At 45.7% G+C, this 22,865-nt stretch overlaps 1 protein-coding gene across 2 annotated transcripts in view; it reads right to left on the bottom strand.

Annotated features, from left to right (window-relative positions):
* Positions 1-21,289, bottom strand: part of LRCH1 (leucine rich repeats and calponin homology domain containing 1) — a 189,304-nt gene extending 168,015 nt beyond the window's left edge. The window contains exon 1 of one of the 2 annotated variants that reach the window (XM_061170597.1): positions 20,211-21,289. In XM_061170597.1, the coding sequence (XP_061026580.1) occupies positions 20,211-20,514 (304 nt within the window). In that variant the 5' untranslated portion in view covers positions 20,515-21,289. The remainder of the gene's footprint in view (positions 1-20,210) is intronic. The other variant, XM_061170596.1, reaches the window with a different exon arrangement.
* Between the last annotated feature and the right edge of the window lie 1,576 nt (positions 21,290-22,865).

The following is a 22,865-nucleotide window of genomic DNA, read 5'->3' as shown; positions in this document are numbered from 1 at the left end:
CTTGGCAGAAACGCTCTGCTGACAAAAACGAAAGTGGAGCACACACTCCAAGACCCAGGAACTACACCTCATGCAGACCTGTCCTCTCTGCACACTAGGTTCCTTGTACTAAGAACGATTAGATGTACAAGATGTACTGAGTAGTCAGAGTGTGTGTGTTTTGAACAACAAAATTGTAACATATTTTTAGAACGCAGAGGAGTTCCTTTTTGGTTTAGTTTTGTTGTTTTTTTTTAAATTGTTAATTACTTTGAAGGGTGAGCTCTAGGGTGAATTTCAATGGTCTCCAAATCCACCAATGAAAGGGCCCAGGGTAACCGGCCATTAGCTTTTATTTCTGGACCTGAGAAGGGCAGCTGGAAGTAGGGAAGTCAGCTGACCGGAGAAAGCTAACAACACAGCATCTTCAAAATTGGAACCAGAATACTAAGTCATCCTCTCTTGTCTTTTAATTTTAGACATTCTTGCTCCACCAGAGCAAAATTCAGGAAGGGATAAAGTCATTCTCTCAAGATAAACAAAATTCTATGGCTCCTCCATGCATTCGAGAATCTATTCCACCTCATCTTTGTTTTTATACTGTCCCTTCCCTAAAGCTAACATTCTTTGTGGGCTCTACGCTTCCCCACTGGACTATTTCTCACATGCTCATGCTTCTAACAGGATAAAAAGAACCTTTGATTTTTTTCAATCAACGTGTAACTAATTGAAAAGTTTCACTAACATCCAGCACTGTGCTAGGCCTCACAGAATTTAAAAAGGAATATATAGTAGGAGTTCCTCATGCACAGAGCGGGCATCTCTAGGGGAGGAAAGGCCTGCTTTGATTTTGATGGCTCACTTATCAGTTCTTTGACCTTGAGGAAATTATTTACACTGAGCCTCAATTTTTGAGACACCACGATGTCTAATTCTTAGCATTAGAATTAGGATCCTGTGAGATAATACAGTAAGCCACCTCTAAGCCATGCTGTAGTAAAGGCACAATAAATGTCAGTTTCCTTTCTTTTCCATGCTTTTCAAGGGATTTTCAAGGGGTCAGTACAGAGTAAGATGGGATCACTCAAGTCAAACTGGATTTGAATCCCAGTTTCAACTGAGGTTTGAATCCTAGTTTAGTAGCTATGCGATCTTAGGCTGTTTGCTCTGAGCTTCGATTTTCTAATCTGTTAAACAGGGAAAAAACATGTACTGACATCCTAAGATTATTTGGCAGAATTAACTGAGAGAAATACATAACACAATACCTGTCTCAAGAAATACAGCTATTATCATTCTTCTTGTTGTTATTATCAATTAGAGAGAAAAGAAATGAAGTTAAAGAACAATTAAGGATCAACTCAATCAATTAAACTGCCAGTTATAGATCAAAAGCCTAAAGTTCAGAAAAGATGGGGGTGAAGCGGGAGAGGGAGGCCAGGGTTTGGGACATCACAGCAGAGGCAGGTGTTGAGATTCTGGGGTGACTGACAGGGACTAGAGATCTGGAGTTTTATTTTTTGATTGTTTTGTTTTCTGTTTTATTTTCTTTGGCACATGCAGAGAGGAAAGGGAAGGCATGATCAAAGGCAAAGTAGAGGCACTTAACCTGGAACATATGGAGGCTAAAGACAAAGGCAGCTGCAGCCACGAAGGCTGGTGAGGAGGGTGAGGGGAAACCCAGTGGGTAAGCAGGGTGGCGTTGATCCCAGAGGCCTATTAGATCAGGCAGCTGACCTGGGCGGGCAGGAGGGAGCCACGGAGGAAGCGGGGCAGGGAGTGTGCCTGGTCAGGGCTGTCACACAGGAAGGTTGCGGGTGATACGTCACACCATCCCAGGCTCCAGGGGACAAGCAGGGAGCTAGACAAAAGGCCCTGCTTTCCCCAGCAGAAGGCAGTTCTTTCTAATGACTGCTCTTGGTGGGAAAGGCAAACGCTTTAGAGTCAGGCTGCTGGGGGTTACACCCGCGGCTCCTCCACTTTCCACGTGGGGATCCTGGGCAAGCTGCTGAGCATCTATGAGCCTCAGCATCTGCACTCCACGAAATCTAAGGTACACGACACCTCTCATGTAGGCTGAGGGGAAGAATGAGATCAGGCCTGCAAAGTGTCTGGCGCCCAGCAGGTGCACAGCAAATGCTCTTAGGCCCTGGATTTCATTAGCCAGCACCATCCCAGTGATGCCAGGAAGCCTGGCTCAGTTTCAGTTTTTTCTATCAATAAACTAAACTGCCGCTCATAAAGAGAATTAGAATATTTGATTAGTATGACTACGTAGACAGTTAACAAGCTGTTGTGAAATAAAGAAAATGAAGATCAAAGAATCTGTCCACTAATACAGAAATATCAGTCTTGTAGTAGGCACTGATTCAGCCATAAAGCCCCAATTATTCTGTGCTTTTAAATGGGTTGTTAATCAGGGATAATGCATTGGTATGGGAAATGTTCCACTTCTCAAGTTGAATAATGGGTACATAGGGGCATTTTTAGTCTACTTTAATAAGGTACAATTTATATACAACAAAATGCAACCATTTTATACGCAGAGTTTGATGCGTTCTGACAAACGCATACTTACCTGTGCGTTCACCGCTAACTCAAGACAGAGACTGTTTCTATCATCCCTTGTACTGCCCCAGGCAATCACCTCCCCACCCCAGTCCCAGCTCCCTGTCTGCTCTAGGTCTCTATGCCTATTTTACTATCATCATTTAAACCATGTTTACGTTTTATATAGACTCCTTTCTTCGCATGCTATATTTCACAGTTTTAAAATGAGTGCTGTATTTTGTCCACTAAAATTAGAGACAAATGCCAAAGACCTTCCTGTGAGGGTTTCTTGGTGTGAAAGTTAAAATGAGAAACCAGCCAAGCACTGTCATTCCCTCAAAGGGCAGCAGTATGGGCAGTTGACAGAGATGACCAGGATAAACTGTTCAGATCCTAGACCTGATCTGACACTTAAGTGGCCAGAGGGCCTGGGCAAGTCATTTACCTTGTCTCCACTTCAGTTTATCTTAAAACATGGTGTCTATGTCCCATGAGTAGAGTGATCATATAATTTATCATCCAAATCGGGATGTGTTAAAAAGAGGTGCTATTATTCAGTAGGCCAGGGCAAAAGGTATAAACCAGACCGTCCCCAGCAAACCTGGACTTAGGTTGACACTATTTAGGAGCATCCTATAAGAGCACTTCTTGTGATGTCCACAGTGACCTAATGTTCTCTTGAAAAATGAAAGAGCGTTGCATAGAATTATACAAAGCAATGTGTTTGAAAGCTGAAGTCTTTCATCCAAAGGTGATGGAGCTCCCAAGGTTCACGGCAGCATTAATTTACAACTGCCAAGGTATGGAAGCAACCTAAGTGTCCATCAACAGATGAATGGATAAAGAAGATATGGTGGGCTTCCCTGGTGGCACAGTGGTTGAGAATCTGCCTGCCAATGCAGGGGACACGGGTTCGAGCCCTGGTCTGGGAGGATCCCACATGCCGCGGAGCAACTAGGCCCGTGAGCCACAACTGCTGAGCCTGCGCATCTGGAGCCTGTGCTCCACAACAAGTGAGGCCGCAATAGTGAGAGGCCCGCGCACCGCGATGAAGAGTGGCCCCTGCTCGCCGCAACTGGAGAAAGCCCTCGCACAGAAACGAAGACCCACACAGCCAAAAATAAATTAATTAATTAATTAATTTTTTAAAAAAAAGAAGATATCGTATATATATATACTATAGAATATTACTCAGCCATAAAAAAGAATGAAATTTTGCCATTTGCAGGAACATGGATGGACTTGGAGGGCATTATGCTAAGTGAAATAAGTCAGAGAAAGACACATACTATATGATTTCACTTATATGTGGAATCTAAAAAATACAACAAACTAGTGAATAAAACAAAAAAGAAGCAGACTCGCAGATGTAAAGAACAAACTAGTGGTTACTAGTTGGGGGGAGGGAATATAAAGATAAGGGGGGAAAGGGTTATTATGGGAGTATATGAAATCATGTGTGTGAAACTTTTGAAAATTGTTAAGCACTAAAGAATTTAAAGAATCTTTCATTCAATTTAAAAAAAAAAAGTGGACTTCCCTGGCGGTCCAGTGGTTAACACTCCTCGCTTCCACTGCACAGGGCACCGGTTGGATCCCTGGTAGGGGAACTAAGATCCCACATGTGGCGTGGTGAGGCCAAAAAGTGATGGGGCTCATCCAACCCAATCTACTATGTGGTATTAAGAGATCACAAACAACAAGGCCTGCCTGACAGAAGAGAGATTTCTAAGACACTGAGACACAGAGAGTGCACACACTGAAGACATAAACCAACTTTAGAAAGACCCAGGCAGCCTGACTGTGAAAGCACTTAGCTGGCCTATCCTGTCTTTGTCATTCACTCCCTAAGAGGCAGACATTAAGGGCTCTGTCAGGGCACATTACCTCGGAACTCCCACTGTGCAAATTTCATATTGAGATACCAAGTCTTCATTAACATACTGATTCCAAGGACTTTTGGGGGCGGGGGGTAGGGAAGCAACAGCAAGTCTTCACAGCTGCCAAATGAATTTCATAAAACAGATCAGACTTTGGCTCATTAACACTCGTAAAGTTATGGCATGGCACCCTTTAAAGTACTGCACGGACACAAGAAAGCATTAAATGCAAATATCTGAACAAACCACGGTTAAGAGTTTATTACAAGACTATAGCCACTGGAAGGGCTGGTACAACTAAAATTAACTTTGATTTATCCAGGCTTCCTAAAGACAGAAAAATACACATAATTGCCTTAAATTGCATGCAGAGATTATCATCCTCACCTCCAACGGAACTGCACAAAGAGAGGTCTATTTGCCTTCAATTGCACAATCAGATTCCTTTGAATTAGATCAATTTGCATAAACACAAAAAATTTTGGTTATTTAGCCATAAACTGTGCTGCCATTTTAGCCAAAATGGGCTGCTGTGCTATTTCATTTATAAGATTTTAAAAGCAATTAATGAATGCATTGAAGGATCTTCATGACAATATAAAATGCATTAGAAATTGACTCAATGATTATTACTCAAAAAAACAACTTTGAGAATGTAAGCACTTGTGTTACAGAGGGAATGGTCTAGAAAGTAAACTACCTGGTCACTCACCCAATGGCTATTCATTCATTTCTCAATGGAGGGAATAAAATAAAGTAAATTTTAAATAGGCTGTTCAAATAAGTTACGTATTATAAAGTCTAACAAAATTTTACACCAAAACTAAAAACCTGAAAGTGTTATTTAAATTTTTAAATAATAGACATGTTGGAGGATTTTTAAAACCAATACTGTTGCTTGCTGGAAAGCACAGTTCTTAGAAATGGAGCTGATAACTGGCCACTAGCAATACGTAAGGAATAGGGCTAGAACTCCCCAGGCATGCACCTTGGTCCCCTGCATCCACTTTCAGATTAATGAGAGAAATAACATTAGGCTGGAATCTGACTCCTCAGTCTATAACTCACCCCGAGGACTGCCTATCAAAATGCTCTGGGCTTGATTCTCATTGCAAAATCTCCCCCTCCGATCTGTCCTTCCAGCTCTAAATATGCCCTAACGCTACAATAGAGCACGGCATAGAGGAAGAAAACGTAATTCCTTCTTTCCTTTTAGGTTCTTCGGCTGGCCTAATAATCAAATTGATATGAAACAACAGGAAAAAAACAAATTCCCTATGTACAGGAGCTCAAAAATATATGATACTGAAAGAAGTGACCAAAGCAGGCAGCTGTTGTATCTTTTAGACAAAATAAATAAACAAATAAATCTGTGAAAAATTGACAAGACAAAGGGGTTTGAGCTTGGGGTGGTAAATGAGTGAAGATGTAAATTTGTTTATACAGCCTTCTCGGCCCTAGATTCCCTATCTCTGGTGATAAGAATGCCTTCTACCCCTCTTTGGTACAGGAAGAGTACCTTTCACACAGGAGATTTATTTCCTGCTTTCAGGGAGACAAAGGAGGCCACAGTGTCCCTGCACTGACTGTTTCTTAAGTAACTTTCGGTTCAAAATAATCAATGTGCCAATGTGGCATATTTTGGGGTGGCATATTCTGCTCCCCTTAAATGGCAAGAGACTCCAGCACTTCTTCAACCAGAATTCTGAACCCAACTTTAGCTCTGGCCTTACTGGCTCTACAAACGTACTCAGATTGCCTAACCGATGTTTCCTTCTCCGCTCCAAGGACACTACCTACCTTGCAAGGGTAGGGGTTAACCCTTATGAGGGTTGAAGGAGGAAATACCCTGAAGGGCCCAGACCATATCCCCCTTTCAGTTCCCTTGTCAGTAACTTCAGGGTGATACTGAACCTATCACCAGGCTTTTGATGAAATGACTTCTGATTAAAGTCTAAAACAAATGCTGGATGCCAGAAAAACAGTGAGAAAAGAAATGATACGTTTAAATCCAAGTATTTATTCTTTAACCTCTGCTTCCTCATAGACATGTTCTCACTCCTTAGAGAAGTATCTGCTACACACCTTCAGAGCAGTTGCCGGGAACATAAAAAGACTCACAAATTGTCTTTTGCCAAGAGCATCAAAGGTGATCAATTTGTTTATTCTGATCTGGAAGAGTTCTTAAATCCATGGCAGGACTCTTGCAGAGGGCAGAGAGCTGTGCTACAAGCCGTCCTCTGAGGCCCCACCCCCTCCTTCCTACCCCTCCATCCCAAGGCCCAAAACAAGCCTTGGTCCCAGCACCCTTTGCAGGAGTACACAGTGTAGCCCCAGAATACGCTCCCCATTCTCCACTGGGGAGCGCTCTTCTCTACCAGCCTTGTCCCCTCAGGATTTCTTTGTCCTGATGAAACCAAATCAAACCTACGAAAGCTATTATATTGAGGAATGAATGGAAATCACATAAAAACTCAGAAGATACAGTCCTGGCTCAACCACTTCCTAGTAACATAACGCAAGGAAAATGATTTCACCATCTAGTTTGGGTTTCCTTACACGTAAGCCCTGAATGTTTAGAGCTGGAAGAATAAATAGCACCTACTCCATCACCTTCCAAAGACTGTCAAAAGAATATAATGCTTACACATACTTAAAGCATGTATATTGAAGCTTTCTGGATATTAAGATTATTTTATTACTGTCACAATATTTCTAGGAATTTAGTCTTTTTGTGCCTTAGAAGATTGACTCTCTTTTCTAAAGATAATGGATTATAATAATAAATAATGGCGGGGTTTCCCTGGCGGTCCAGTGGTTAGGACTCCAAGCTTCCACTGCAGGGGGCGCAGGTTCAATCCCTGGTCGGGGAAGTAAGATCCCGCACGCAGCTTGGCCACGATAATAATAATAATGGCAAACGTCAACACCCGGCATTGACCTGAGCACTTTACACATATATTCATTCATGTCCTCCTCACAATAATCCTATGATCATTATCCTTCATTGTATGACCAGGCTCAGGGAGCTTAGATACTAGCCATATCCCGGTAGAACCAGGACTGAGACCCAACCACGTGTGCTCTTAGCCACTATGCCAATGACAGGCTAACCATGTCCAGTTACTTATTTTACTGAAGTTATATTATTTTACTATGACACATAACCCCATAGGAATCTAGGAAGGCAAGTGACATCTATGGACCACTCGCTCTGAGCCAGACCTGAACTCTGCTTACCTCCTCACAACAGCCGAGTGGGGAAGAGTATTTTCACTGTTAACAAATTACAAACCTGAAGTTCAGGGAGACTCTGTAATTTGCTTCAAAGTCTAAAATAAATAAGTTGGGGAGATAATACGTAAAAAAAAATACAACCATTAGGCAGAGAGGTGTTTAAATCCCTGCCCGTCTCCCTCAGGGGGCATCTCCTGGGCCAGCTCCTCTTAGGCCTGAGGCCTCACTGAGTCCCAGAGCTGACCCCCAACTTCTGCCAACCCTTGCTCCCCACATCAGGGGGAAGGGACACCCAGCCTGCTGGGCCCACTGACCAAGGGGCCTAGAAGGGAGGGGAACTTTCTGACATCGGGTAGGAATGGCCGCAGGGGAGAGGGTTATCCCCAGGAGGCAGGAGTTTCACATCCTGACGCCACAATCTCCAGATTCAGAATTCCTTGTCAGAACAGAGCTTACATGTTTCCGAAGAAACACCATCAACACAAAGGCCCACCTCTGCTAGGGTTAAATAGAGGGCTGGCGGCGGAACCAAACCACCACTTACTACTGTATTTCCACAGGAAAATGTATTCCAAGTGCTAAGAAAACCCTTTGCTATGATAGGCGGCTGTGGACCTCCAGGTGGTGCGTCTGGGTGGGACTTCCCAACACGCCTTTTAGTACTTGGGAGCCAATTTACACGGAGCCCATGCATGTCCTCCAAACCACATGCAGTAAAATCCTGAACTAACACATTTAATCTGTAACCACTCTTAGTTTTCTATCTTATTCTCCCCAGCTTTGGACCACATGTTATTAAAGGTTTCACAGTATTTTTTCTTTTAGGGACCTTCCTCGTGGCTGGTCTGGGTGGGGCTGACCTGAGAAGTCTATGGAGGGAGGGAGGTCTTCCGTCCATCCGATGTAGCCTCCTGGCTCCACAGAAACAGCCCTCTGCTGGGAGTTGCCCACTGCCCTGCTGTGTGACCTTGCGCAAGGGGCTTAAGCTCTCTGAGCCTCTGTGTCCTCAGCTATTAAATGAGGGAGAGATGTGAATGGGTGGCTTCTAGATATCTAAACTCCCTCTTCAGGCTACAATGGTCAAGAAAGGGATTTCAGAGGCAGATGAATTTCAACCAGATACAGGTGGTTGAGTGGAACCTAGCTAACAGCTGGAAGAGTTAGGAATTACTGAGCTCCTACTACAGTTAAAACAGAACACTCAGCAAGAATTAAATGAGATAATGTATATATTACATATATTTAATATATATATTAACATATAAAGCACTTGGAGGAATGCCTGGCACAGAGACAGCACTTGACAAATGTTATCTATTGTTCTTATAATCATTGTTCTCACAACTCAGCTAAGTACGTATTGTTCCCATTTTATAGCTGACATCAGTTTACAGAAAACTGATACTCGGGGTTTAAGTTATCTGGTCAGAGTAACACAGTTTACAATCGACAAAGCCAAGATTTGGACCCAGGTCTTTGAGGCTCAAGAAAGCTGACGTTTAACCTCTAATCTACACAAGATGGAAGACAGACTGAAAGGCTTTATCTGGAAAAGACACTTGTTAATGAGAATACTATACATGTATAGTACTTTCAAATATGTTATTTCTTTAATCCTTATGCAATTCTGCAAAGTATGTACTGTAGAACTATGTCTCTAATTTTTTTAATCATCCACAGCTCCTATACATGATAGGTACTCAAAAACTGTTTACTTTCACTTTACTTGTTAATTTCAAGCAATATTTGATACAATAAAATTCCACCCATCCCCTTCAGAAGTCAGGATAACTCTACCTCCGGATGTAACCTGGCTTATCAAACACTTGCAAATGTTGAAGAAAGCAATCTTATCTTTCTTTTTAGTACTGTTGAGAAAGAATAACTCTGGGGACCCACCAACCACCAAAAAGAAGGTTCTAAATTTGTAAGAGATGGTGGGGAGAAGGGGGGCCCAGACTAGCCAGAGTCACCCATTTTTAAGTCTGAATGTGGCCCCTTCCCCTTTCACAGCACATAATGTGCTCAGTAACATTTACTGAGGGTCTACCTCGCACCCAGGCGGGATGAGCATGGCGTCGTGCTGGGTCCTGGGGATGGAGTGGTGAATAAGACAGGCCTGCCTCGGGCCTCATGGGAGGGCAGACTTGCACAGCACAAAGTCACTGTATCCAGGCTGGGGGAGGAACAGTAGCTAGCTACCAGCAACACCAGAGGGAGTGCGTGCTGGGCTGAATCGTGTCCCCCTAAATTCATGCCTAGAAGCCCTATCCCTCAGTCCCTCAGAATGTGACTTATTTGGAGATTAGGCCTTTCAAGTGGTACTTCAGGTTAAATGAGTAGGTTACGGGTGGGCCCTAATTCGGTGTGACTGGTGTCTGTATAAGAAGAGGAAATCTGGACTCACAAAGAGACACCAGGGATTCTCAGGCACAGAGGAAGGGCCATGGGAACACACAGGGAGGCTGGCCATTGACAAGCGAAGGAGAGACGCCTCGGGAGAAACCAGCCCCGCTGACACCCTGACTTTGGACTCAGCCTCCAGAACTGGGAGGAAATAAATTTCTGGTGTTTAAGCCCCCAAGTCTGTGGTATTTTGTTATGCAACCCGAGCCAACTAATACAGTGGGTGATGCTGAGAAGCAAAAAGGTGTCATGTGAAAAAAAATAAGGTCAGCACTGAAAAAAAAAAGGCAACAGATCAGCAAACTGTGCATAGTGGCAGATCCAAGATGATGTTGAGAGTGTAGGGACTAAGAGAGGGCTGTGAGTAGGAAAGAGGAGACAGAACAGCGCACTGGGGTTTCCCTGGTGGCGCAGTGGTTGAGAATCTGCCTGCCAATGCAGGGGACACGGGTTCGAGCCCTGGTCTGGGAAGATCCCACATGCCGCGGAGCAACTAGGCCCGTGAGCCACAACTACTGACCCTGCGCGTCTGGAGCCTGTGCTCCGCAACAAGAGAGGCCGCGATAGTGAGAGGCCCGCGCACCGCGATGAAGAGTGGCCCCCACTTGCCGCAGCTAGAGAAAGCCCTCACACAGAAATGAAGACCCAACACAGCCAAAAATAAATAAATAAATAAAGCCAGAAAACATCTTTTAAAAAAAACAAAAAGAACAGTGCACTGATGTTAATCTAGCATTTTCTGTGACAGGCATGAAGGGCACATACGAAAATAAGGAAAAACCCCTGCCTAGCCAGACCTCACAGGCCAGCGAAGGAGGAAAAAGCTGAAACCTGGGGAAAGCACCAAAGAAGAAGGCAATAATTAACAAAAAATGCCATAAGGAAATAATGCAAAAGTGCCTTAAAGCTATGCCTGATTCAGTGCTCAGATCTGCAAGGAAGGGACGGCAGGGAGGCCCGTGTCTGGAGTAGGCTGGGGACTGGATAAAATAGGAGCATGGTTAAGGAGACTCTTCCAGGGCAGGGAGGAGGGCAAAGTGAGGGAAATGACCTGGAAAAGCAAAACGAAGGCAATCTAAAGGAAGGCCAAGTCAGGCAGTCTGCCGGTGATGCTATCTTTGAAATTGTCACTGTTGCCCGCAGAGCTAAAGTGCGTCAAATCAGAAACAAGCTGATGGAACCAGGTCAGATGCGTTGATGCTACTCGTAACACTGTACGGCACCAACATCAAAAAATAGGAAAGAACGTTAGGGAAATACACTGAGTAGCAAAACTCCATGGCCTGCGCTGCAGGGGTCAGCTGTCAAAAGCAAGGCCACAGGAGAAGCCAGAAGATTAAGAAAACTAAAATGGGGCCTCTCTCTGCCCATCTGGGGAGAACAGTGAAGGGGAAATTCAAGGCTCACTGAGCCAGAGGGATCCCGGCTCTGCTTCAAGTCACACGGTCTTAGGGCCCCTCCAGCAAAGAGACTGAGAAAATACAGCAAAAGGAAGAAAGTGAGTATCAAGGCAGATTCCAAAATTATAAAGCCTGACCTTGGTGACTTAAAATATCTTGGAGGGACTTCCCTGGTGGCACAGTGGTTAAGAATCGCCTGCCAATGCAGGAGACACGGGTTCGAGCCCTGGTCCGGGAAGATCCCACATGCCACGGAGCAACTAAGCCCGTGCACCACAACTACTGAGCCCGCACTCTAGAGCCCGTGAGCCACAACTACTGAGCCCGCGTACCATAACTACTGAAGCCCGTGCGCCACAACTACTGAGCCTGCACTCTAGAGCCCGCGAGCCACAACTACTGAGCCCGCGTACCATAACTACTGAAGCCCGCGCGCCTAGAGCCCATGCTCCGCAATAAGAGAAGCCACTGCAATGAGAAGCCCATGCACCGCAACAAAGAGCAGCCCCCGCTCGCCACAACTAGAGAAAGCCCGAACGCAGCAACGAAGACCCAATGCAACCAAAAATAAATAAATAAAATAAATTTATATAAAATAATCATTTCTATATATAACAACAAAAAATGAAGACGAATGCCAAAAATTTAAAAAAAAAAAAAAAAATTCCTGGAAAAGTTCCAGGTACCATAAGTCAAGCTGGCTCAGTTATCAACATCATATTAACACAAGAGCAATAATGTCTCATCAAGCAAAAAAATAAAATGTTTCTGTGATGCAAGTCAAACACTGTTGTTCTCTGATTTTTTTTGTCCCCCCTATACTCCTCCTCTACGGTCAGTGAAGGAGGATAGGGATGGGAAAAAGTGCGAGCGCACAGAAATCCAACTATAAAGGCATTTCCCTCCTACTGCCTTGCTGGAGTAGAAGCAAGAGAAGCCACATTCTCACAGCTCCTCAATTTTCTGTTCATGTAAACAGTCTCACTCGATTTTTGAATTACTCTGTGGGAACAGATGGTTTCCAAATGTATGACTTCTTACTACAGTTTATGGAAGCAATACGACTGAACTCTGAAATTAAGATGAAGAAAACACAGACATGCTTCAAGCTTGCGTCTTTATTGGCAGGCCTAGTTTTCCTGAACTAAGGCTTACATGGAATCCTGACTTTTCTTATTTTTTCTTTTCTTTCTTGCTTTTTTTTTCTTTTTTCGTTAAACAATTCACAAGACACACACAAAAACTCGTCTGAAATATAACAGCAGCTGAAAATTCTGCGGCAAAAAGACTTCCACACCACAAAAAAACAGCAGCGGTAGCAGAGGCCTCTAGACTTCCTATAAATTATACATAAATAAAGGCATCAGATATGTAAATATAGCTGGGTTTTGGGTCTTACATCCTTAAGCCTTTTATGATAGATGATAATTTTATATTTGAAATAAACACTGCAATTAACACCAAATTACCTTAATTCCAACAAGTGACACAGTCACTGAAAGAGTTCACAAATGGTAATCTTGACGGCAGTACCAGATCAAAGCCCAGGCCAGTTTTCCCCGATGTCTTTCTAAGGCAGAAGTCTAATTTTCCAAAAAGCTAAACCAAATCTGGAAAGCAGCATCACAGACAGGTTTTTGTGAGGCACAGACAAAAGTTCAAGTCATGTGGTCTGACTGATGAACCCATAAGCACCTTAAATAGAGTTCATAGCATTTCTGCCATTTAAATTGCCAAGTCTCTGGAAAAGCATACTCAATACAGCACCTGGGGGGAGATGACTCTGGGAAGAGATGAAGAGAAAGTAAATGCTGCCCAGCCTAAAGATAAAACATCTTTATAACTATATCTCTATCTATAGAAATTTATAGAGCAAATGAAAATTTTGGTGCAAAAAAAACACTTTCATGCAACAAAAGAACTGCAGCAATAAGAGATGCCTCTAGACTTCCTATAAATTATACATAAATAAAGGCATCAGATATGCAAATATAATTGGGCTTTCTTTTTTGGTTAAGCAAGTCACACACCTACATAAATTTATATAGATATAGATATATACCTATAAATACAAGTATATAAATATACCTATAGACATAAGTAAATAGATACACCTATAGATATAGACAGATATAGGTAGGTAGGTAGATAGACAGATAGATATGAAAAAGGGGAAAAATAGAAAAGTACACACAAAAGAAGGAAACAACTTATGCTTAAATAAGTAATGATGAAGTTGAGTAACAGGACAGAAAAAGCCTTTGTTCACACCAGTAGGACAGCAAGAGCAAAAGGAAATTAACCTCTGCACTGATCAACACCAACATGGATTTCAAAAGGTATCTACCCTTTAAATGCTTACACCAAAGAACTGCTAAACCACAGCATGAAAAATTTAAGTTTGCGACAAAACTCAAAAAAAAAAAACAACTTAGTCAACAATCGAAGTTAAAAATTTTAAACAGTGGGGTGTGCCAAATTTTTGCCTAATAACATACGCTCACCAAAAATCAAATACGATGTCGCAGTGACTGACAAACAATCCGGTAGAATCCTTTCAATGATGAAGGTCAAACCATAGGCTGACCTTATAAACTGGCACAGATCAAAAATCCCCAGAGGTTTTGTTGCCTATGGTTGTACGCTGTTATTCTAGAAACACGATTAGTGTGCCCCTGCCTTTTCAATAAAGAGCAGCCCGTAATGCAAGCAATGAGAATAGAGGTATGTTTGTGGAGACTGTTTCCGCCACAAACAGAAACGTGGAAGAGCACATCTGCATATGGTTCAGAGACACCATATATATGGAGTCTTAGTAGTTCTAACAGCTTTTACTATTAGAAGTCCTCTGCACTGAAACTGATCAACAGGAAAAAAATAATAATAGGAAGGAAAAGGATGTGACTCATTGCTTATGAAGTATTCAGAATATATGTCATTAACATAGCCATTTAAATAATGACTACCACAATAAACAATCATTACAGCAATGACTAATGAATTTAAGTCAATAGCAGAAACATAATTTGAAACAAGATATAACTATAAAAGAACACACGTTCTACGAAAACACATGGGATTTCAAGTTTCATCACATTTGTAATGAAAAATCTTTATGACCGAAATGGAATGGTTTTTGAGACCAAACAGATATCACCAAGTCCTGGGTGCATCCCAATGACTAAAGGGTGCTACTATCCCAAGGATTCGGTTGCTACAGGATGGGAGTGGGGTGGGGGAAAGTCAGGCTTCAGCAGATAAGCCTGCCCACAAATCTCAGAGAAGATTTTTTGCTTCTGTAGACACTGGAGAGAGGTATCTCAGACAGACTAGGGCATTAGTCCCACAGGCTGACATAGCCCAGGCCTCAGCCATTCCCAGCATCCTCAAAGGGTCCTAAGAGCCCTGTGCTGTTACCTCATTACATGGTGACAGTGGGGTGGGAGAATGTGACCAGAGGCACAGGCCTGAATGCCCTCTCTTACTGTTTTATTCTCAGCAAGTCTTAGGCTGTCAGGTTCTCACTCCACACGTTCAAACCATCTTTCCCACCACAGAATATGCATGTGCACTTCCATCCGAAACCTAGCCATCCTACAAAACCTGACCCAAATCCCACCTCTGCCATGAGTCTTTCCTAACCCATTTAACTGAAATGGCCTTTTAGTTCCTGAATTTTGCAACGTCTATCTACGCTATTGGCATCTCACCTTGACCTGCCTTGAGAGTCCCGTGGCTTCCTGGACCTGTCGTGGCGCTCCTGTCGTGTCTTACACTTTGCACCTCCTCCAGCACCTGCACTGGCACATACAGGACCTCGATGAGTATTTGTCCCCCGCGCTGGGGAAGCCCTTCATTTCCCATATAGACTTTTCTGCTTCAAGCCACCCCAAAACGATATTGGCAATGACACACCCCTCCCTCTCCTTAATGAGACCAACTTTCAACAACTGTTCTGCACATCAAATCCAAGAGCTTCCTTTTCATTTTCCAGGACCTCCTGCAATCAGCCTGAGACAGACGCTTTCTTTTCTTACTCCTCTTTTCAATCTGCTTTATTTGTCATACAAACACCCTTTGGAACTTCCTTATCCCAAAATGACACTATTTAAAATATCAGCACTAGGGACTTCCCTGGTGGCGCAGTGGTTAAGAATCCATCTGCCAAAGCAGGGGACATGGGTTCGAGCCCTGGTCCTGGAAGATCCCACATGCCACAGAGCAACTAAGCCTGTGCGCCACAACTACTGAGCCTGTGCTCTAGAGCCCGAGAGCCACAACTACTGAGCCCACGTGGCACAACTACTGAAGCCCATGCACCTAGAGCCCGTGCTCCACAACAAGAGAATGAGAAGCCCGCGCACCGCAACGAAGAGTAGCCCCCGCTCGCCACAATTAGAGAAAGCCCACGCGCAGCAACGAAGACCAAATGCAGCCCAAAAAAAAAAAAAAAAAAATCAGCACTAGAAAAAAAAAGTTTGCTTTCCTGATGCACATATCTGTGTACTTCTTTTTATCGGGCAGATTTTCTGCTTCAGTTGATATTTATTACTAGTCATCGTTTGTGCCGTTGTTGTTACAAGCTGCTATAAGTCATCTTTAATACAAAGCAGCATGTATACTTCTAAACAAAGATATTAGAAGTATAACTCTTCCTACTCAACCTGCAAAATCTACTTCTTCATTTATCTCCTCACCCACCTCCAACTAGAATGAAAACTCCATCAGAAGGGATACAGGGATTCTCTGTTGGTCCCTGCTGTAACCCTAGTGCTTAGAACAGTGCCTGGCACTTAGCGGTGCTTGGTGGGTACTTGCAGAATGAATGTTGGTTGAATGAATCTCCAGATACCCTCCCAGATTCTGCTCCTCTCCACCCCTTCCCTGATTAACAAGAATATGGTCAAGAACATATACACTAGGGACTTCCCTGGTGGTGCAGTGGTTAAGAATCCGCCTGCCAATGCAGGGAACACGGGTTCGAGCCCTGGTCCGGGAAGATCCCACATGCCGCGGAGCAACTAAGCCCGTGAGCCACAACTACTGAGCCTGCGCTCTAGAGCTCGCGAGCCACAACTACTGAGCCCACGTGCTGCAACTACTGAAGCCCGCGCGCCTAGAGCCCGTGCTCCGCAACAAAAGAAGCCACCGCAATGAGAAGCCCGCGCACCGCAACGAAGAGTAGCCCCTGCTCGCCGCAACTAGAGAAAGCCCGCACACAGCAACGAAGACCCAACGCAGAAAAAAAAAGAACATATACACTAGACTGAAACCATCAGGGTTCAATCCCTGATTCACCATTTAAGTAGGGCTATTAAGTAGGGCTATGATCTTCAGTATCTATTACTCAACTCTCTCCAGCTGTACATGAGGATCTGAATAGCTTCTAGCGAGGACCGGGCAGGATAATGCAGGGCACACACCCAGTGCTTATCGTGGCTCTTTTGTTCAGGTTTCTCCCATTCAGCCAGTATCACCTGTGCCACCACACCTGCGTGGATCAGCCTTTCTTTCCCCTTCTCACCTGCAAAAAGACTAGACCCTGACACAACCAAACTATTTTCACTCAAATATGAGTAAATCGATAGGCTCAAAGGGAGGGGGAGAGCCTGAGAGCTTTTTTCCTATGAAAAGTATGTATGCACTTGATTGACAGAGCTTAAACATCTACTGAGCAGCCCAGGGCCTCTATATTTTTGTGTTTGCATCTGGGTTTTCACAACTCCTGTCCAGATAAGCTACATTGCCCAAGAGTGCAGTTCTGCTTAGGTGGCTTCCAGAAGAGTTACTTTTACAAGGCATAAACCAAATGGTCTGTATTATACAACTGAACAGTGAGAGAAAGCTTTCTATGTCACTCGCTGTCTTCCAAAATTTATGAAAAAGTCCACTTTACATCTTAGGTCTTTAAGGATCTTCATATGTCCTTCTGATCTTAAGAGATACTCTGTAAACTAAATTTTAACCCCAGAGAAACCACTGTCTTTATTGTATATGTTACTGTTCATACACTCCACTCTACTAGAACTCTTTATATGCAGGAAATGTCAACACTGTGCAAATGGAGGTAATTTTAACTCTTGCTTTATTTTGACTTTTGCTCTTCCAAATAAGGAACAGTGCTCGGTAAATAGAACAAAGGGCAGAATACATTTGGTTTACACCCAGTTTTGACCTGAGGCGAAAATGTTTTTGCAAAAGCAACTCTTTAACACATTCAGGTACTGCAATTTCATGTAAAATAGCTGTCTACATTGAATTCTCTTTATCTTTATAGGGTTTTCCTAACTTTCTACAAACTTCGGTGACACTCCCCCTCCCATAATTAACACTGCCTTCTTTTTTTTTTTTTAAATTAAACTGTTTATTTTGAGATAATTGTGGATTGACATACACTTGTAAGAAATGATAGAGAGATCCCATGTACCCTTTACCCAGTTTCCCCCATGGGAACATTTTGCAAAATTATAGTACAATATCAAAACCAGTATATTATTGACGATACAACTGAGATACAGAACACTGCCTTTTTTGACGGCGAGTTAAGTCTCCAAGTTTTAACTAGTTAGAATTTTCTGAGCATCAAACACGCGCAAGTGAGGTTCATAATTGTAAAACCTGCGGAACTCACAACCACAGCTCGCCACAAGCAAGCAAGAGAGAACAGAATATTTTTAAGCATTGCCATGCCTCACATGGTAAGGCCTTCACTGAAAGAGATGGTCTCTGCTTTTAAAAGCACAGGTCTTGGGCTTCTCTGGTGGCGCAGTGGTTGTGAATCCGCCTGCCAATGCAGGGCACACTGGTTCGAGCCCTGGTCAGGGAAGATCCCACATATCCTGGAGCAACTAAGCCCCTGAGTCACAACTACTGAAGCCCGCGGGCCCTAGAGCCCGTGCTCTGTAACAAGAGAAGCCACCACAATGAGAAGCCCGTGCACCACAACGAAGAGTAGCCCCCGCTCGCTTCAACTAGAGAAAGCCCAGGCAGCAACGAAGACCCAACGCAGCCCAAAAAAATTAATTATTTTTAAAAAGCGCGGGTCTTCTCAAAGAAATACCAACAGAGCAGTTCACCCATCTTGAAATAAACGTCAGCCTAACTGAATTAGAAGAACAACTTTCAATGCCTCCATCCTGAACGACAGACACATATTATTATTGGTCATGCCAGCTCCATTTTCTGCAGTCATATCCAATCCTTCCACAGCTCACTGTACACTCTATAGCAAAAGGGAAGTCGAACTTAACAACGGATTTTTTTTTTAAGTTAATGATTCAGGCAATTCTTGGAATAACTTCCACTTGAGAAAATTCAACTAAGAAGTCCTATCAAGAGACTCCCCAGCTGTTGACAGCTCGACTCTGGAAACTCCCTCCTTTATGCCCATTCCTGACTATCCCTGAATCCAAATTACAAAGTTTAATGACCCTTAAGAGCCCTTTTTGCCTCCAGTGAACTCAGAACTCTGTCAAAATATTCGTTAGGACTCAATAAAAGTTTATTGAACTAAAGGAGGGGAGCACTAGAAACCAAGCTCCAAAAGGCAACCGTCTGCCCCCTCCCCCGAACCCCTCTTCCCGCAGGAGAGGAAACTGGGAGATCTGCAGCTGACAGTCAAGCCGTCCAGGATCCTAGGGGTCTGACACTCGGCCCTTGATGTGATGACAGCCACGAGGTCTGGGCGGTGGTTCCAATACGGGGCACCCACTGCTCTGGGAAATGCTGGGCGCTTGCCAAGATACAAACCCTCCCCCAAGGAGCTGAAACCGGACGGTCGGGAACCGAGTCAGTTCTGTAGGGATCCCAAGGCCTGAATCGCATTCCATCAGCCTCCTTCCTGTTTATAGATCCCACTCCAGTAACTCCAACTACCAAAGAGAAAGCAGACCTCTCAGAAATATGTCAACACATGACATAACTTGAAAACGCTGTATGCTCACTGGCGCGAGTTGCAACTTGTCCGGCTCACGAAGGAAAACCGGCTCACTTTAATTACTTTTTTTTTTTTTTTTTAATATGCCATGCCGTCTCTTCCGGGGCCCCCGCAAAGATCGGGTTACTGAGAGCTAGGTAGCCTCGGTGGCAGGAACCAAACCGCGTAGGCGGTTAGCTAGAGGCAAAGAACCGGGGAGCCGACCACCCAGCAAAGTGGCGGCGATTTGGGTTCGCTGCGATTCGGCGGCCGCTCCTTCCTCGCACAGGCGCAGGAAGGAGAAGCCTCGGCACCTCCTCGCAGTCGGCACCAAGTTGCTGGAGCGCTCAGTGATGTCGCCGCGGGGGCCTCGCGGCACCGCGCCGATGCCCTGGGGTCGGCGGAGGGCGCGCCACCTTTGTCTGGGTTTCCCCACCAGGACGGGCGACGCCTCGACGAAAAGCGGAGGCGCAGACACCGCGGCCGGGTTCCCAGTCCCTACGCGGGGCCCAGAAAGCGGCCGCGGCCGCCTGAAACCTCCCACTTCCACTGCGCGCACCGGGCGCGCCCGCAAGCCCCAGCCCGGCGGCCACTTCCCCCACACGGCCGCCGCGGGTGGAGAGCCGGAGACCCACGCGCTCCCACACGCTAGCGGGCCGAGCGGCCCGGAGCAGCCCGGCTCTCCCGGCGCCGCAGCGCCCACGCGGGTCCCTTCCTCGGGAGAGCACGGGCCGCTGGTCCCTCAGCAAGGCCAAATCTCAGACTGGCCACCGCGTCGGGGAAGGGACGACAGCCAGCCAGACAGCCACCCACGCCCACTGCCCGCCCTCGGCCCTCTCTCACCTGCCTGCACCGTGTCCGAGAGGTCGTGCGCGGGGGCCGCCGTCCTGGGAAATTCCTTCAGTTTCCTAGCACTGAGGTTCAACCCCCCGGAGTTGGCCGCTTCCTCCAGCGCGCGCTCCAGCCCCCGGTTCAAGGGCAGGTTGAAGCCCCCGCCGCCGCCGCCGCCGCCTCCTCCGGCCCCGCCGCTGGCTCCGGCTCCTCCGTGGTGCTGATGGTGGTGGTGGGGGGGATGATGATGGGGGTGCAGAGTAGCCACTGACAGGGCAGGGACGAAAGGTTGGGGTTCGCTTCCCGGCGTCGCCATCTTCTCCCGGGCCCCCCACCCCGCCCCGCCGCTCCTGCGGGGGGGTCACAGCTTTCCCCCGGGTCGGGGAGACGGCAGCCCGGGCCGAGTTCCTGCAGTGCTCCACCGAGAGATGCTGGAAGAAGGGGAAGAGGGTGTGGGAGGCGCGCAGAATGGGGGTGGGGAGGCAGAAGCGGAGGCGGCGGTGGCAGCTCGGTCTCGAAGCTTTCCTGTCCCTGGCAAGCTCAGGACGGTGGCGGCGGCGGCGGCGGCAGGCAGCGCGCATGTGTCTCCTCCCGCCTCTGCTCCCTCCTCTAGGCGGCTCTCCCCTCCTCCGCCGCTTGCTCTCCCCTCCTCCGCCGCCTGCTCTCTCCTCCTCCTACCGAGAGCCGTCTGTCCAACCCCGCGTCTTCCTCCGCCGCCCGCACGCGCTGGCCCTGCTGCTTCCCCGCGCTCGGCCCGGCTATCCGGGGACGTGGGGGGCTGGACGCCGTGAGATCACGGGGAGGTGAGAGGTTATCTCAATTTTGCAAATTATTCTGGTTCTTTGACCCAGAGTTCCCCGAAAGGCAGTTTTTCACTGTGGGGTCAGGGCCAACAGACGACCCCTGGCATTTGGGCACCTACGACGAGCCAGTCGCTGGTCCAGGTGGTCTGCATGCGTGATCTCATTAATCCAGAGACCCCGTGAGCGGAAAAATTGTTTCCCCCAGGCCACAGAGGAAGTTAAGAAACTCGTCTGAGTTCACCCATGCAGTCAGAGGCGGAGCTGGGTTTGAAAGTAGAGCCTTCAGACTCTAGGGTTGCCCTCCTTCCTGTAAACGCCCTCCTGGGCCGCACCTCGCCGCAAACAAATAGGAGTAAAGCAGAGGGTTTTCTGAGCGACGGCAGAAAACTACAGACACAGAAAGGAAAGACTTTTCAAAATGCAGGTCGTTTTTATGGTGGACAGAACCCATTGTCCTATGAGGAAGAGGGGCTGGCTGTGGCTGTCTGAGCCCAGAATTGGGTGGGGCTGGAAAGGTCAGAAAGTCAGTGACCCCAACTAGCCAATAACTCAGTCACAGTTGGAGCCTGCGCACAGGTGCCGTCAGGGTGTCCTCGTGCGCTTCATTTAGCCCCTGTGGGGCATGGGAGCTGATGTGTCCGCCTGCAAGCGAATTCATGTTCTGCCCAGACCAACGCTGGCACACCAGGGGCGACAGAACATCTGACACCATAAGAGCAGACCAGCTGGAAGATTAATGAAGTCCCACTCCTTTCCGAAGTTTTGGCTCCAACTCTCTAGGGCCTTTATTTTTGCTCTATACCCGAGGCTTGAGCAGCGTCCGTGTGAGCAACTTAGCTAGGGGAAGTAAGGATGCGGGTCAGTACGAAAATAATTCAACCCTTGAAGTAGAGGAGGCGGTTTTTTAAGTGGTGATGCAGAAAGGTGGTGGCCTGAGCACCAGGCTGGATCTTAAGTACCGCGTGATCTATGTCATTTGCATTGACTGCGTGCGTAGTACGCAGCCCTTGAGTCCCACAGGATTCTAGGGTGAGTCCAGCATTGTAACCTCGGAGGAGGAGACAAGCGCCACCTGCTGGTAGCCTCCCCGGAAACCTCTTCTGTCATCAACTTTTTCTCCTCTGCCTCCCAGACTTTTAAAAGCCAGGCTTGAAAATAATAATAATGATGATGAAAGTGAAAGTGTACTTATAAAAAATAACCTACCATTCCCTTTCCTCACTGGTCTTTTCCCAAAAAGCCAGTGAGAAACAGAGACACAGAAAAAAATTTCATTTGAAAGTCTTCAGCTAAAACCAGGTAGCAGTCTGTGTGATCAGTATGCAGGGTGTGGTTGAGGACATCTTCTGGCGACTGCAAATGTAGTTCAGACCGTGAATTGTGGTGTTGCATCATACAGAGCATAATTTTTTTAGGACCACAAACTCTTTTTTAGAGGAAAAGATGGGATATAAGTTCAGGATTTGCTTTGTAGTAATCTGTTCTTATGTTAGGTTGACCTCGTTATTAGAGCTTGCTTTATCTTCTCCAGATTACTAAAATGTAAACTCCTTGACGGAGGGACTTATTCATCTTTGCAACTTCTTCCCCATATCCCAGAATCCAAAAGAGTACTTTGCATATAATGAGTGCACAATGAAGATTAGTAATTAAGCATTGCACAATAGACCAGGTGTTTTACAGGCTGCCATTTGTTGATACATCTTACAAACGATGTCCTTGAATGAAGGAATTTTTCCTTCAAATGGGGGAGAGTACTTTACCCTTGAAACTGATCTTGGTTATTCATAAATATTCAAGAAACTTGACAAGCCATTTTCTCTTGCTGTCTTGTTTCTTCACTATTTTTTTAAGAAGGTGGACA

This window comes from Eubalaena glacialis, chromosome 16 (assembly GCF_028564815.1).
Source record: "Eubalaena glacialis isolate mEubGla1 chromosome 16, mEubGla1.1.hap2.+ XY, whole genome shotgun sequence".
NCBI lineage: Eukaryota > Metazoa > Chordata > Mammalia > Artiodactyla > Balaenidae > Eubalaena > Eubalaena glacialis.
Note: the sequence above shows the minus strand (reverse complement) of the source record. Positions and strands in the feature narration are given on the sequence as shown.